This window comes from Camponotus vicinus, unplaced genomic scaffold (assembly GCF_025532165.1).
Source record: "Camponotus vicinus isolate PSW18456_S1 unplaced genomic scaffold, iyCamVici1.0 SCAF_7, whole genome shotgun sequence".
NCBI classification, from domain to species: Eukaryota; Metazoa; Arthropoda; class Insecta; order Hymenoptera; family Formicidae; genus Camponotus; species Camponotus vicinus.
In genome coordinates, this window is record NW_028141979.1 from 9,374,754 (window position 1) to 9,392,026 (window position 17,273).

At 27.4% G+C, this 17,273-nt stretch overlaps 1 protein-coding gene across 4 annotated transcripts in view; it reads right to left on the reverse strand.

The window, feature by feature from the left end:
* The window catches only part of LOC145974061 (uncharacterized), a 38,023-nt gene extending 23,063 nt beyond the window's left edge, over positions 1–14,960 (reverse strand). The window contains exon 1 of one of the 4 annotated variants that reach the window (XM_083103800.1): positions 13,967–14,960. In XM_083103800.1, the coding sequence (XP_082959926.1) occupies positions 13,967–14,109 (143 nt within the window). In that variant the 5' untranslated portion in view covers positions 14,110–14,960. Of the gene's footprint in view, positions 1–9,037; positions 9,433–13,966 lie in introns of those variants that run through there. The other 3 variants (XM_083103799.1, XM_083103802.1, XM_083103801.1) reach the window with 3 other exon arrangements.
* Positions 14,961–17,273: the final 2,313 nt, after the last annotated feature.

Genomic DNA, 17,273 nt, shown 5'->3' on the forward strand with positions numbered 1-17,273 from the left:
TATTATTAATTAGAAATCTGCAAAAATTGTAAATTAAAAAGAAAAATCATCAACTTTAACCTTTAAAAATCAATCTTTTTTTTCTTATTGAAGAATTATTATCCTAATCAATTCATCTAAACTCTAACTTCCAATAAAAACAATATGTATTACCGTTAATATCAGGATAAAATTTAATTTTATATAAATGTTTTTAAGTTTCCATTTCGAACATGAAAAATTAAAATTGCGACAATAAATGGTTTCTGATAAAATCCTCAACAAGGAAAAAAATTATTCTAAATTCGTCAAAGAATTTATAACTAAAAAGAAAAATTGCTGACAATGAAAAAAAGAATCTTCATTTTTTATCCAGCAAAAAAAGCGATTATAGATTAATATATACATTTTACACCAATAGATACTGACTGTAAATAATATTAATAATTAAATGGTTTCTAAATAAACGAGATAGTAAGATAGCTAATAAAATGAGATTATGCAAATTATAAAGATTTAGTTATAAATAGAATATTATGATAAAAAAGAAATATATATATATATTGTTCTTTTTCAATAGAATTTTATAAAATCCTTTAGCTCTCTTTTATCGATGACGATAGAAAAAATATCTTTACTTTGTAGAATTTTTTTAATCACTCAATAAATTCGTCGATCTTATCCTAAGAAAATTGTACAAATCATAGACACATATATATAATAAACTACACATTCCTTTGCGATAATTGATGAGATTGAAGATTGAACATGCGCGAGATAAATAATTTCTAGAATGATAAAAAGGGGTAAAGGGAAACAAGAAGAGTGAGAGTGAGAGTGAGAGGCGACCGCTTCTCCTCTTTCCTTTTCCCCAGTAACCGTAAAATCGGACAAAAACACACACAAACACCTGTAACAGATGTGGCACGAAAAGTTCACAGATCTGTTTATATACAAAGCTATAATTTACATGCCAACCTAAATTTTTTTTTTATTTATCTTGCGCTGTTAATTAAATCTCGAATATTTGCATATATTTTTCAATGAAACAAAGAAAAAAGGATAATTCTAAAAGAAATGTGTAATAAATTATTATTGTAATAAAATCAAAAAATATATATAAGAAATTTTGTACGTGATTCCTAATAACTCTTGATCTCTGAAATTAAGCTCATCTTCAATATATTTATAATAAATATTATTACAATGTATGATAATAGCTAAAAAACCAGCCATGGAAAAATAAAAAGATAAGTATAAATATTATATATTACACACAATTCTTTTTTAAATGTTGGTAACACTGGGATATTTTACGTTTAATTGAGTTTTTATTGTGTCACACAATGTGACACAGTTGGAACGTTCATTCTTTGAACGTAATATTACACTGTGTTATTTATATAACTTGCTAGAAAAAACACCTATTACAGGTTATCTAAGTATTGGAAATGTTATACTTAAGCGCAAGAAGATTATGCAAAGAAATAAATATAATTTTTGCAATTTATACTTTTAAAAATAAATTTATAATATAACAAAAAAAATTTGAATTGAAAATATTCTCATATATTAAGACAATCAATAACTGGAAATTGATTCACATAGATACATATTTATTTTTGCTCAATTTTTATTTATTTATTTATTTATTATCAATTATTATTGTTTATTTATTTATTATCAATTATTATTAATTATTAATTATTTTCTCTATTGAGTATTTTTTCTTGTACTAATATATAACTTACTTAAAATATCAGATTATTTCTGAAATATTTGCATACTTATTTATAAACTTTGTTACAAAAATAAATACATATAAACATGAAATTTCGACAATTCTTTTAATATTATTTAATTTTATCAATTTATCTTGTTTAACTAATTTAATTTTTTTTCTCCCAATTTTAATTTATTTTATATCTTGTTGAAAAAATTTCATTTTGCAAGAATGCATCGTAAAGTTGTAAAAAAACATATTCAATAATTTAGAATGAGTATCCTTGTACATATGAATTTTCAGCGATAAGGGACAATTAAAATATAATACTAGCGTCACAAAGATAATACTACAAATTGCGTCACTGAATATTTTTTCATTATTAATGTTATGTTACCTTGTATTATTTTCGAAAGCGTCATCAAGAAGCTCTCGCGAGACCGAGCTCTCGTAAGGCGTATCTGTTTGACACTGAGAAATATAAGCAGCTATTACTGGTTTACAAGTCACGAGAAGACGGCAGGTCTCGTCATGAATTGCATCACCGCGATCCACCAACCTTGCAATGTCGCCGGCGTGTTTTTCTGTTTTTCCTTCCCTTCTAGTCGACTCGTACCCGACCGATCGATTCAGAAGGAAAGGCCACATCCTCGTAGGACATGTCATCATCGTCGTCATCTATATTCTATGCGAGTCGCATCCGTTAACAGCGTAATTGCTGCTCCGATGCCAATGCGTTGCGACGACGCGAATTCATCTGTCGTGCGATTATTCGCGCGATCAAGGTCGAGCTAGAGGTAATTTATTCCATTTCGCGGATGACGAACAAGACGAGAGCTTTACATGCAATGTGTGCAATTTTTTTACACGCATACGAGTCGATTTGGGCGTGTCGTGAAAAATCAATGTGATTATGGACGTGTTAAGATTGTTGAGGCGTCGCATGACATACTTATGACAGAAGGGCTCGGCACAATAACGCGTCATTGGATATCTTATTTTTTTTCAAATCTTACGAAGACAGAGTAATTCCATAATTTCCTCGAATAATTCAATCGATATTAAAATTAATTGTCTAATTAATTAAATAAATAATTAAATAAAGATCCTTTAATTCTTTTTTCGTTTATATACAATCTATAGAGCTATTTTGCTATTTTTTTACATTTTTATTAAAGAACAAACGATATCTCAAATTGAAAAATAAAATCACCGAGAAAAATTTTTTTATTAATGTTTTATTACATTTTTAATGTACGTATAATATTTATCTTTATTATTTAATGCAATTTTTTCACGTCATTATTCTCAGAAAAAAACCAGATTTCAACAATAAAATATATATTAAAGCAATACTTCTTTGACAACAATATTTTAAATATATCTTTCCTTAAAAAAGTAATTTCTTTAATATTTACATTACATGCACTAAAATAGGGAACCAAAATGGAGGATTTTATTTTTTTATATTAAATGAAAAATCTTATTTTTTTATAAAAGAGAAAATTAAAAATAATAATTACAATTATAAATAATAACAATTTTTGTATGATAGAATATATATTATTGCATTTAATTTAATTAAAAAATATATCTCTCTCTCTGTGTAAAGTGCGTTTAAAATATGTTTAATATATCTATTCTATAGATATATTAGATAAGATAATCTATAGATATATTATTCTATATTATTTATAGATATATTAGATAATATAATATAGATAATATATTCTATAGATATATTAGATAAGATAATCTAACCTAACCATATAATATAATCTAACCTAACCTAACCTATATTATCTGTGTAAGAAGAAAAAAAACTGATTTTTGACATATCGAGTAAATTAAATCCTCAATCTTACTTAACATGACAAGCTGCATAAAAGTGTTTAATTGCGCGTATAATTGTACAATAAAAAAAGCGATTCTAAAACATATCTGTACATTTAATACAAGAGCTGCAATCGCGAAGAGAGATAATTAAAAAAATTGATGTTACACCATTAATCTTCAAAGATGAAAATAGCAATAAACTCGCTGTATACGTAATTCCTTGTGAAGGATTGTTTTATGTTAGTAATTATTGTGCAATAAAATCGCATAATATCGGCATAAATTCATCCCGTGAAAATCGACAAGGGACTCGAGAAAAAGCGATTAAAATTAATTAACAACTGTTTTTCTAACGGCGCGCCGATGAGAATTACGGCGATCGAAAAACAAACGATCTTCTCGTTAAGAGAGTCGTAGCGTGTTTATCGATCGTAAATTAAAATTGTGTGGTTTAAACACGAAGAAACGTAGCGCCGATAAGCGCGCAGTATCAGTCAACATTGAAGCATGATATCAACATATTTGAGTATTGCAAGAAATACTTGTGAGAAGCCTTTTTCGAGTCGACCGCAAATCGCAAATACACGATTTCGATCAAATATTTCGAGTGCCAGTTCATAAATATTTCGATGAGTAATATATATTTCATAATAAAATCGTGCAAATTTGTGATTTGATATAAAGCTTGATAATTAAAATTTAAAAATTAAAAATTTAATAAAATTTAAAATTTAATTTTATAATAATATTAATTTTATATAAAATAAAATTTAAAATTTAATTTTTATAAAGCAGCGACTTAAAGGTTTTAATTTTGATGTAATGTTATCAGCATGCTTATCTTTAATAAACAGTTCCTGTATTTTTATTTTTTTAGACTTTCGGGCTCGAGAAATATAAATTATAATCGCTTATCGATTACTTTCTTGTTGAATTAATATAATATATTATAACGATTTGTTGATTTTAATATTTATATTAATATTTTTATTATTTCATCAATGAAGTTTTGTTATAAGCACAAATATAATTAATTTTTCATATATTTTATTGAAATAAAGTTCCTTCCTCTTAATATTGGAAATATTAAATTTGATATATTTTTCGTATATATTTGCGGGTGTCCATTTTCTAATTTTTTTCTCTCATTTCAGAATTATTAAACGTGATTTCCTTGGACAAAAAAAATATAAATTATATATGTATGTATGTAAAATTAAATATACTCATATATTTAAGAAACTTAATTGATGTAAAAATAAAAATATTAATAGAAATAAAAACCAACAAGCTGCTATAATATTATATTAACTAAACAAAAACAGTTAATCTATTAATAAATGATTATAAGTTATATTTTTCGAACCTGCGAAGGTCTAAAAATTGTTTATTAGGCAGTAATATTAAAATATAAATATAATAATATTAAAATATTATAATAATATTAAAATTAAAACATGTGAGTCATTGCACGTGTTCTGTTATAAAAATTATTTTAAATTTTAATTATTAAATTATAATAATATAAAAAAAATTATAATATAATTTGATATAATATATACTTATTTTATAATATTATATTAATTGAATACACCCAAAAATAATTAATCTGCATGTATAGATTATTTTCGACAAAAAAACAACAAACGAAAAAAATGTCTAAGGAAAGAGTTACTCAAGAAGGCTTATGATAATATAAAAATCTTTTTTTTTCGATCTTTCGTTTAAGAGATTTCAAAGTATTATAATTATCTCCTCCAACAGTTTTCCTATTATCATAATCCCGCAGCTTTTTTCTTCAATATTTTTATCGTTACAAGCAACACAAATATTTCGGGTGATCCAAATATATAAAACACCCTATATATAGAATATTAATTAATTCCCTTCCACTAAATATAGAACGCTACTTCTTGATAAAAAGTAAGTCGAAATAGTCCTAAGCTTTTTCTTCGATACTTAACGAAAGAGAGAAATTATCAAATAAAATCCACTTAATCAATTGCCACCAATAGACGAATACATTCGTGCGACTGGTAATATAACGTCGCTATATCCGGCGCACGATTGGAGATATGCCTGATTAAATAACGGCGTTGTGTATGTGTGTGTGTAAGAGTCTTATTTCTTGTCTTTCCTCTCGTTAAGCATCGTAGAAAAAAATGTTTCAAGATTTTTTTAAATTTATTTTTCACCAAGGAATACACATATACATGCATACAAGATGACTTATATGCACATATATTTCCTTGATGAAAAACGTGCGTATGTGTACTTGAAGTATCAACATCATGTTACTCTAATTGTAAGTATAGCAAAATGTAAAACGAGTGTTGTAATGATCTTGTAATTCTTGTATTCCCAACTTGTCGAGTCGCCAGAACTGTTAGATATCCTCACGGAATTAACGGAATGTTTGACAGACGACTATTTTTAAAAATAACTACGCGAATGATTATTTTTATATTTTAGATATATTTCACATTGAATAATATTATATATATATATATATATATATATATATATATATATACAGGGTGACCCATTTTAACTTAGGCAGCCAAATAACTCGAAAAATAAGCAAGATAGAGAAAAATGTTTTAGACAAAAGTTGTATGGTTTCGAGGGGGCCATAAGATGGTATCATTGGTTTGACCTTGAAGAGTCATTTGAAGGTCACGTGAAGGTCACTTCAATTTTTTTAAATGGAACATCCTATATATTTTTGTACATTCTTGTAGCTCATCTCGAGAGCTTTCCAAAACACTATAATTAAGTACATTTTCGTTAAGTACTTTTTGAGTTATGAGGCTTGAAATAATTTCTTAATTTTACATAAACCGTAAAATATCTTGTAAAATATTCATTTTTCGATTACCTTACCTTAATAGTTTTATGTACAAAATAATGAGAGGAATCAATTGGTGTAAAGAAAACACATAGTTGTTTCGAAGAAAAAATATGTAATTTGCAATTAACAATTCCATATTTTTTCTTAAAAACAACTATGTGTTTTCTTTACACCAATTGATTCCTCTCATTATTTTGTACATAAAAGTATTAAGGTAAGATAATCGAAAAATGAATATTTTACAAGATATTTTACGGTTTATGTAAAATTAAGAAATTATTTCAAGCCTCATAACTCAAAAAGTACTTAACGAAAATGTACTTAATTATAGTGTTTTGGAAAGCTCTCGAGATGAGCTACAAGAATGTACAAAAATATACAGGATGTTCCATTTAAAAAAATTGAAGTGACCTTCACGTGACCTTCAAATGACTCTTCAAGGTCAAACCAATGATACCATCTTATGGCCCCCTCGAAACCATACAACTTTTGTCTAAAACATTTTTCTCTATCTTGCTTATTTTTCGAGTTATTTGGCTGCCTAAGTTAAAATGGGTCACCCTGTATATATATATACATATATATGTGTATATGTGTGGGGCGTAGATATAAAAAAAAATATAACTACGTATAATTGATATCATCCATTCTTTTTAACACACAATGACAAATAAAGTTTCGTAGTTAACGAAAGAATTAAGCAAAATGATAAATAATTACAACAGATATTTGATAACTTATTTTTGAGAAATGATGCTAAGTATCACACATAAATGCCAGCTAATGTAAATAAAGGTGATAAAATTATCTTTTAGGCTATTTCACATTCAATAAATCATTCTTTTCAGAGAAAAAACAATTCTCTAAATTTTAATTTTAATCTTTCTAAAAAAATATTATGTAAGAGATTTTAAAATTAAAGTATGTGAAAAAATTGCAATATTTTCGAAAAAAGATATATCTCCTTAAATAATGAAATGTAACGAATATTTCTTATGAGCTATTAATGTAAAGGAAAAAACTTAAAATCAAGTATAAATATATGTTCGGGATAAGATTTAAGAATAAACAGTATATATTAAAGTGCGTAGTATAGGTCAAGGACTTTTCATGGAATTTATGGAATTCTTGAAAAAACGAAAACAATTTGTTTCAAAGATTGAGTTTGAAATTTGTAATGTAATATAAATAAACACCGTATGATCGTATCATTTTTTAATATAAGTTGACATAAAATAACACAATTCCTTACAATATATTTTCGCGGAAAAGTGATAAAATTGTAGTAAAAAAATCTTGAATTTATTGGACTGCGAGATTAATCTTCTATTATGAGTGTAATAAAAAAATCTTAGATTTATTGCGTTCAAAGATTATCGCGTTACAGCGTTCATTAAATTCTTTTGTTATTCAAGCGGGGTCAATTAAATCAAAATGCATGACAAGTCATGTTTATTAACGGTTGTCGACGGAAGCAAATTAGGACGAATTCTTTTTTATTGCCGATATATATAATCAATGTATATATAATAGTAGAATTTATACCTGTTTATCTATTTCTATCAATTTTCTTATCTAGCAAAGCTCATAGTCTTTTCATATCGTTTTCCACCTTGAGTTAATGTAAATTGAGATTCCTTATATATTTTTATATAAGAAAATAAAAATAAAAATATCTGTTTATATATAATACATATAAATTATATTATACGTAAATTATAGAATATAAATTATAAATTATAAAATATTTTTTAAAATATATATATGATATAAAATATTTTTTATATTATATATAAAAAAATCATATTATTTTATTATTAAATAAAATAAAAAATCTATTTTATTTATTGAAAATATTATTTGTTATTAAACTGACATATGATGTATTATTAAAATAATATAATTTTTTTAAAACGCGCGAAATAATAAAAATATGTATATCTCGATAAGATAATTTCAATGATATAAAAAGACGCAAATAACCTGCAATTATTCTCAAATATCTGCAATACAATAAGAAATAAACTAACTATTTCGAACAATGCGAATCGTAAGATAAGCTCGAGTAATATCGCCTCGATAAAATATCGCTCTAACAACTGGCACATTTTATTATTTGCGCTACCTTGGCGACTTAATGAGTAACTTGTGTTTCTCGAGCGAGATAATAAGCTATATCAAATGCTACGCTATTTCTTCAGCGATCGAGATTGATAGATTTGGATTTGGATCACTCGATAATATCATAACGACGTGTCTCGTATCAACCTCGTAAATATGTCAACACTTGGAAATATATTTGAAGGTCGTTCATGTATCAAACGTGTATAACCGTATCTATCTATGCTTCCTTAACGAATACCGTTTGCGTAATTGCTGTAAATGCCACGTTGTCACCATTCACGAAGTTTACGTAGCAAAAATAATCGCAATATTTACCTTGGTCAGAGGATAATGATGTCTCATAACGCAACAGCATATTTTTCAATATTTAAATGTATTCAATTTACACAACATGTAAATACGCCTTTACTATTTTCACTTCTGCTCCAATTTGCAACAAGATACACCGATGTACGTCGTCTTGACCGTTAACGGAGTATTTTGAATTTTTTAGTATAAATGCCGTGTCAAAAATAATATCTCACCTTAAAGCTCCAATCTCGCTCCTGTTACATCATCGGCGAGCGACTCCGAAATTCCGGCCAACGATCCGGTCATCGTCGACAATCTCTCGTCGCACTATCGTCGTTCCAATTGATAAACGCAATTGTTACGACACGGTAATTTTTAAACGGCCGCGTGCATTTCCGGCGAGGAAAAAGATGTCGCGCGGCAACAACCTGGATAACAACCCGAATCCCCTACGCTCCTCGTTAATTGTCGGCGACGTGACGATACGCCGTACGCAATAACACCGTAAAGCACATTCACGAGTGTAAGATTTAAATCGCGCGATCTCGTTCGGTAGGTACACGTGCACTTGCCAAAAATCCCAACATCGACGCGCAAACCGTCGCTCCGCGACTGACCGACAAGTAACGGCTTTCGCGCGCCGGAACACTTCAGCAATTTTCGCCCGCTCTCCCCTCCCCGCCCGCTCCCCGCTCCCCACTCCTCGCGCACTCCCGCTCCCCACTCCTCGCGCGCTCCCGCTCCCCACTCCTCGCGCGCTCCCGCTCCCCACTCCTCGCCCGCACCCAATCCCCGCTCCCCACTCCTCGCCCGCACCCAATCCCCACTCCCCACTCCCCGCTCGCGTCCCGCGCGCGCGCAGCCGTCGCGTCTTCGGCCGGCTTCGCCGTCGTTCGGCCGCGCTCGGATGCGCTCGCGCGTAACGACGGGGCCGACGCTCTTGCAGCACCGATGACAAATCAGCTGCTCGATTCGATTCCGGCCGCGTTTGCCGGATTCTATACGTCGGTGTATGAACGATGCTATAGAATTTATATAAGAAACCTAATACCTTCAGAATTACGTTGAAATTTTTATATACGGATCTGCAGTATAACTAGGACGGTTTTTAAAAAAATACCGAAAATGTTAAAGAAATTTTGTATATTATATATATTCGTAACATTTTTTATATTTTTTCCAATACATTATTATATATTATATATTATACACACACACACACACACACACACACATAATATATATAAAACTTTACGAATATATAATATATAAAATGTTATATATTATTATATATTATATTATATTATATTATATTATATTATATTATATATCTTCTAAAAATAGCATCGATAAATTCATGTTAACAATATAAATTATGCAAATTTTTTCTCAAAATTGAGAGGGAGATATTTTCTGAATAATATATAAAATTTCAATATATAAAAATAATCATTTTTATAACATTATATATATCATTTTTATATATTGAAATTTTATACATTATTCAAGAATCTCAATTTTGAAAAAAATTAACTTTACCTTAAAATCTGCATAACTTACATTGTTAACATGAATTTATCGATGCTATTAAAAGTATGTTTTCAGAAGTCCTGCTGTTAGTATTTTAAGATTCCTATTTTTTTGTATTTTTAACATTTTGTTTCTGCTCTGTTTCTTATTACTTTATTACTTAGCCATGTAAATAGAATAAAATCGTAATGTAAATATCGTTATGTAAATATGATTTCCGAACATTTTTTTGTATTTTGTGCATGATGTTGGAATAAAAAGGATTGAAAAAGAAAATATTAAGAAAAAAGAGATATTAACAAATTTTAAAAATTTCGTTTGCTATGCATACGAAAGCTTAATTAGAAATACAAGAATTTAATATTCCATTTTATAAAATAATAGGAAATCTTTAGTATTGCCGAGTGAATTGTTTATAGCATTATAATTGTCCACATTTTTTTTCCTTCACAAATAAAGTATTATATTTTTTTACTCACGCTCTTTCTCATGAGACGTAAAATTGTTGTTGAAAGTAATTTATTAATCTATGGAACACACATGTCAAATTAAAGTTATGTAAATTAAAAACAGAAAAAAAATTACATCGAAAATTTTTTAAAAAGACGCGCGCGCAATAGTCTGTTGACAGCAAGTATATAAAATTAATGACATGTCAAATTAACAAAGTATGTGTACCAATACTTATATAAGTCCAATATTAAAAATTTTTCATTTTTAAATTGACACAATCTATCCTTGAACATTTGAATTATATTATATTTATTTTATATATAGACATATTTTCATTTGGATGGATATATTTTGGATGGATATATTTTCATTTTTATTAATATTTTGTAATAAGCAAGTGATTAAAACCGTTCAAATGTTCAAGGCTATACAAGTCAAAGCACTCAAGGCCATGACCTTGATAAAATGTATCAAGATTAAAATTGGAGTTGATTCCCCTCGATGTATGCATTTACCTATTAAGATAATATTTAGTTTTTCACAACAAAAATATTGAATTTTTTATAGATATCTTAATAACCACTCTTGAAATAAATTCGATGATATATAACACCATATCATTAGAGATTATTCAAGTTTAAAAAAGCGTAAATATTATCAATTTTTATAATTAACTTTTCTAATCCAACTTTTATAATTAATGATTATACAAAAAGAAAGAAGGTTGTACAAAAGGAAATTTATTCTACATTTTTTATTTATTTTTTACGAAGAATTATCTGTTTCTCTCGATTATAATATGTAATATTTTTAATTGGAATCATTTCTCTACTTTAGAAAATATAAATGTCTATAAATATTATATTAATTTATATATTAATTTTAATTTTACTCGTTTAATTATGGAAATATGATTGTTTATAAATGTAAAAGAGTATAAACATATGAAAAGGTGTGTATATAATAATAGTATATACATAATACTGCTCGATATAATTAACAATTACGAGGTAAAAAAAACGTCGAATTCTAATTATACGATATCATTATAGAAAAAAATTTTCTATAATGATATCGCATAATAAACAATTTTCTATGTTCTTTCTTTCGCATGATTATCATTTTTTCCTTTATTATTTTACGATGTAAATTATATAATCTTGAATGAGGAAGATTTATGAACGTAGAAAAGTCGCTTTGATGTTTGAGAAAGTGCAAACCGCTTTAATTCTATTATATGTATATATATATATATATATATATATATATATATATATATATAATACTCCTCTCCCGTTTATATTAGCACTATTCTCGAAGAAACTCTCCGTGTGTAAGAGAATCCTTGCAAAAGATCAAGAAAAGGAAATACAGTCTGATAAGGCGAAATCTTGCATAATCGAACATGACTCATGAAAGCTTCTAAAAGACGCTGTTACGATGCTACGAATTGAACGGAAGAATCAATTAAGGTCACATGCAAGTTAATTTATCAAGAATAATTTCAGAATGCGATGATATAATATTGGGAAAACTGAAGACACATTTGTGTGTGCGTGCGTGCGTGCGTGTGCGTGTATATATATATATATATATATATATATATATATATATAAAATAAATATTAACAATAAATATATAATTTAATTAATAAATAAAAATCAACAATATTTTTTTTACTAATATTTAAATTACATTAAATGTACATTATAGCAAAAATTAAATGTGAAGCTCACTGTATACATTTACATGCGTGTATATGTGTGTGCATAAAGATATTTAATGTGAAAACTCTTCGGCAAAAAAATCGACTTTTTTACTACTAAAAAATTTGCATTCAAAAAATATATTACACTAATATATGAGAAATTTGAATTATTTCAATATATCTATTTTAATTTTTTTAGAATATTATATATTTATAAATATGTACGTGAAAAATAATTTATTCAAACGAAGGCGGAAACTATAACATACATTTTCAAAGATAATATGATTTATTGTATAAAAGTGCGTGCGTGCATGCCTGCATCTGTGTGTGACGAAAGAGATTATTTCGAATGAAAAACTCACAGCCTTGAGATTGTCGATAGCGAAAGGATAAAAGACGGCTAATAACTTTACGCAATGTAATTTTTGCAATTATGATTTACGTTGTTCCTCTTGTCTCTTGTATCATCTCTAACGGTAGCAAGAACTAATGACTGTATTCAAATCCACCTTCTCAAAGCATGGCTCTGTGCACGCAGCATACATGCTTTAGTGCAATAAACATGCAGGAACAATACCGTTGTTTAGCGATTGTAATAATTAATCGGAAAAAACAACGTAACGAATCTTTCCTTGCCTCTCTCTTTCCCATCACAATTATACGCTTGTCTAAAAATCGTTTGTTTCAAAAAATACAATAAAAATGGACAAATTATAAAATAGTATAAAAGCCAAATTAAATTTAATTATGCATATAATTTTTATATATATAAGATATATAAAAACATGATCTGCTCGAAAAATAAAAACTGTAAAAAAAAAACAAATTTAGTGCTCTCAAGTTTTAGTATTATTTTATTTTATTTTATATATGCATGATCATTGTTGAAATTTAAACATTTATAAATCATACGATGGTCCTATAATTGTTGGTTCTAAAATTGCAAGTGCGAGCATCGATTTTGTTCTCTCAAAAGGATACATAAAAATTAAGTGCCAAATTATATATAATACATGCATGCATTTTTTGTTATTAAATTCGAAAAATTTAATAATATATATAAAATAAAAAATTATATGCCTTCGACATGATCTCGATTAAATTTTATTTATGCCAAAAATTCCCCAAAAATATATCTACTTGAGATAATTTAAAACCAATTTCACGAAAACGGGACTTTTTTTAAAACTTCAAGGAAATTATTTTTATATTATTTTTTCTTTTTTAATTTCTTTTTTAATTCTTTTTTAATTTAAATTTAAATTGTATGCATTCATATATATTTTCAGTCGAACATGCACATTTGTTGCCATCGGTTATGACGCTAAAATCAGCTTATTCCATAAAAAAAAAACCGCGTATATCGAGTTAAATATATAAAAATAATTCGTATTACATAGATTTATGCCGGAAGAGAATAACGAGATACTCCGGCATGATTTTTAATTACGAACGGTGGATGACTCACCTGTTCTTACGCGGTAGTGTCATAATGGCCATGTTCATCAAGGATCCCTCATAATTATTATTATCCTTTTTAGATCGTCTAGGAATGGCCGCGCAAACACCCTGCGTAAAGCTGTAGGTCCTTCGTTTTTTCAAGCACAACATCTTTTCGGCTGTCTTTACGTCTTCACAAACTCATAATCGTTATACAATCGCATTTTGATCTCTAACGAACTGTCTTTAAACTTTAAAATCATCGCTCGTTGCCCTCCCCCATGTTCCTAATACGATGAATCCTCCGACACCTTTAATAATCCCTTATATCGGAGAGTTCAATGCTTGAGAAAATCACGAATCATTAAATAGATAAACTTGGCGATATTGATCGATATAGATTTTTATCTCACACTTGACAGGTAGTGCAATTTTGCATAAGTTAATAAATGCATTGGATAAATTAATTACATCGATATTTATTAAAATAGCTATTACGGTTGTTAACAACTCATTAATGTGGCTGACGTCGATAAACGCTCGAGGGTCTCACAATCAGTTAGAGTAAAATTCCTCTGCGATTTTTTTTCCCTTACTCGTTGCAAATTTAATTTCTGTCGAGGTGACTACAAAATTTCCGTCGGGACGATTACAATATGCGATTATTTAGAGAAAAAAAGGTACAACGACTTATCGTGCGAACTCTCACGAGAAGAGCTCGAGACGTCAGGCTTGTACCGACGTTATAACTGTACTGAACGCTGCGTTCAGAATCTTTCCTCGGGCGCAAGTGCGCTCAGTGATAATGACCCCCACGAAAATTACGGGAACATCGTCTCCGTCCTTTGGAATCCCGCATGTATTTTTATCAAATAATATTTTTAACGTTGCCAAACTTGCGTCGGGCGAAAATGGGAATAATATTATCAGCTATCAATTCGGAATCACCTCGATCTTCGAGACTCCGAGCAACGCATGTATAAATAAAATAAAAAATTATTATATATTATACACATAAATATAAAATTATATTATAGAATAATTATATTATATTATATTACAAGAAATAATATTTTTAAAACAAAATATATTACAAGACGGTTTTTCATTCCCGCAACCTTGTAATTCGAATTCTTTCACATTTCATCAAATCGTAAAATCAAAGCCGACATGGTGCCAAATTGGCGTGAAGCTATGATATGCTGTAAGAATAAAAATGTAATCGTACGCTAAGAAAAAAATCTTGACTGAAAACGCTTAGTTAGTTATCATATTTCTTTAATTGAAATATTTAAATATTAAGTTTTTTTAGAATATTGAAATACATGTATTTAACTTAATATATTATCAATATATTAATATGTATTTAATTAATGTATTAATTAATGTATTTAATTAATGTATTAAATCAAATATTGAAATATGTTAATATTCTAAAGAAACTTAATATTTCAATATTTCAATTAAAAGAATATGAAAATCAAGTTTTCAGTCAAGATTTTTTTTCTTAGTGTACGATTACATTTTTATTCCTAGATAATCAACTAAACACATTTAATCAAGTTAATGATTTTTTTTCTCAATGCATAATCACAAAATTTTGGAATAGGTCATTATTTTGCTATTTATGTATTATACGAAACTTATTTAACTTAAGATAAAGCTAAAAATTAAAAAAAATCTTAATTTAATGTAATAGTGACAGAGATGCTAATTTGATAAAAATAAGAGATATATTATTATTACATGAATAATGAAATTCTTTTTCGTTCATTTTTCTCACGAAATGTTTAATTATGATAAAGAGAATTTAAAAAAGGAACAAAACAATTTTTTTTAAATACTAGTTCCATTTTTGAGACGAAAACTACCAAGTTGTTCTTTATAAGATCACATTATAGAGACGAATAAAAATTTAATATAGAATTACTGACGCTTTACTTCCTAATGATGATAAATTTGCACTTTATGTCTGTTGGAATAAATGATTTAATGTAGATCAAAAATAGATTAATATAAAAATCTAATATAATATAATTAGTGAATTTCTTGTTCATTTGTTATGTAAATATGTTACAAACTTTTTTTACGATCACCTAATTGATATTGTATATTTATTTTCAATATGCATGCAAAACCAAACCGATTAACACACAAATAAACTAATACTTAGACGCATTTTTTATGCCTATTTTAAAGTGACAACTGTATAAATAATCACGAGTGCAATAAAATAATTCAGCAAAAACATATATAATTTAACAAACAAGCGTAAATAATATAAATAAATATATTATACTTTAGATATATAAATATATGTCTAAAAATATAAATAAGTATATATTTTAGATATATAAATATATATCTAGAAATATAAATAAATATATATTTTAGATATATAAATATATCTAAGAATATATATTAATTAATAGATTTCTTAAAATATGTGTATTGGTTTCAAAAAATGTCTACGTACACAGACTTCATCTGGTATAAATCTCATCTCAATCAGCTGTTCTGCATCGCATTTATACGCTACGTAAGAACGTCCATTCCAGTGTAAATATAGGTTCCGTTGATGTTAGACTAACACGAGGAACCAGTCAGTCGAACCGGAAATGTATGATTCGTCTATACACACAAATATACATACATACACAAGTATAATGTAGTCACTAGTCCTGTTAAGCTACGTTTAAGCAGCTACACCTGCTTGTAGTACCACGAGAAAACCGCGAATTACGTGTAATTTGTCTCACAGATTTTTCTTGAAATTCTTCGCGCTATCAATTAGTTCTTTTTATGACCCTGTAATAAAACATTTTAAATATATCCCTTTTTCGCTTATATTTCTTTAAACACACGTTGAATATAGAAACTGGTAATTTTGAAAATACGAGCATGAAAATTTTCAACGAGATTTTCTTCCTTATTCCTTCAATTATTATATATATGTATAATATCTCGCAACTAATAATAATCAGAAAGATGATAATTCTATATGAAAAAAATGTGGAAAAATCGAAAACGTAGAAAAAATTTTTTTCATATACGAGGAGTTTTTATGTTTAACGAAATCAACTATAAAGATTAGAAAATTTGAAAAAATCTGCAACATTATGCATATTATTGTTAAAAAATTGTTAGAAATGATTCAAACTTAAAACAGCATAATATTTGCAATATTATGCTTTTTTAAGTTTGAATCATTTCTAACAATTTTGTATCGAATTTACTTCAACAACGTAATAATATTATTGATTGAAAAATATATATAAAAGAATAAATTTTTTCCATCGAAAAAATAAAATAAAATTCATCTAAACACTTTAAAC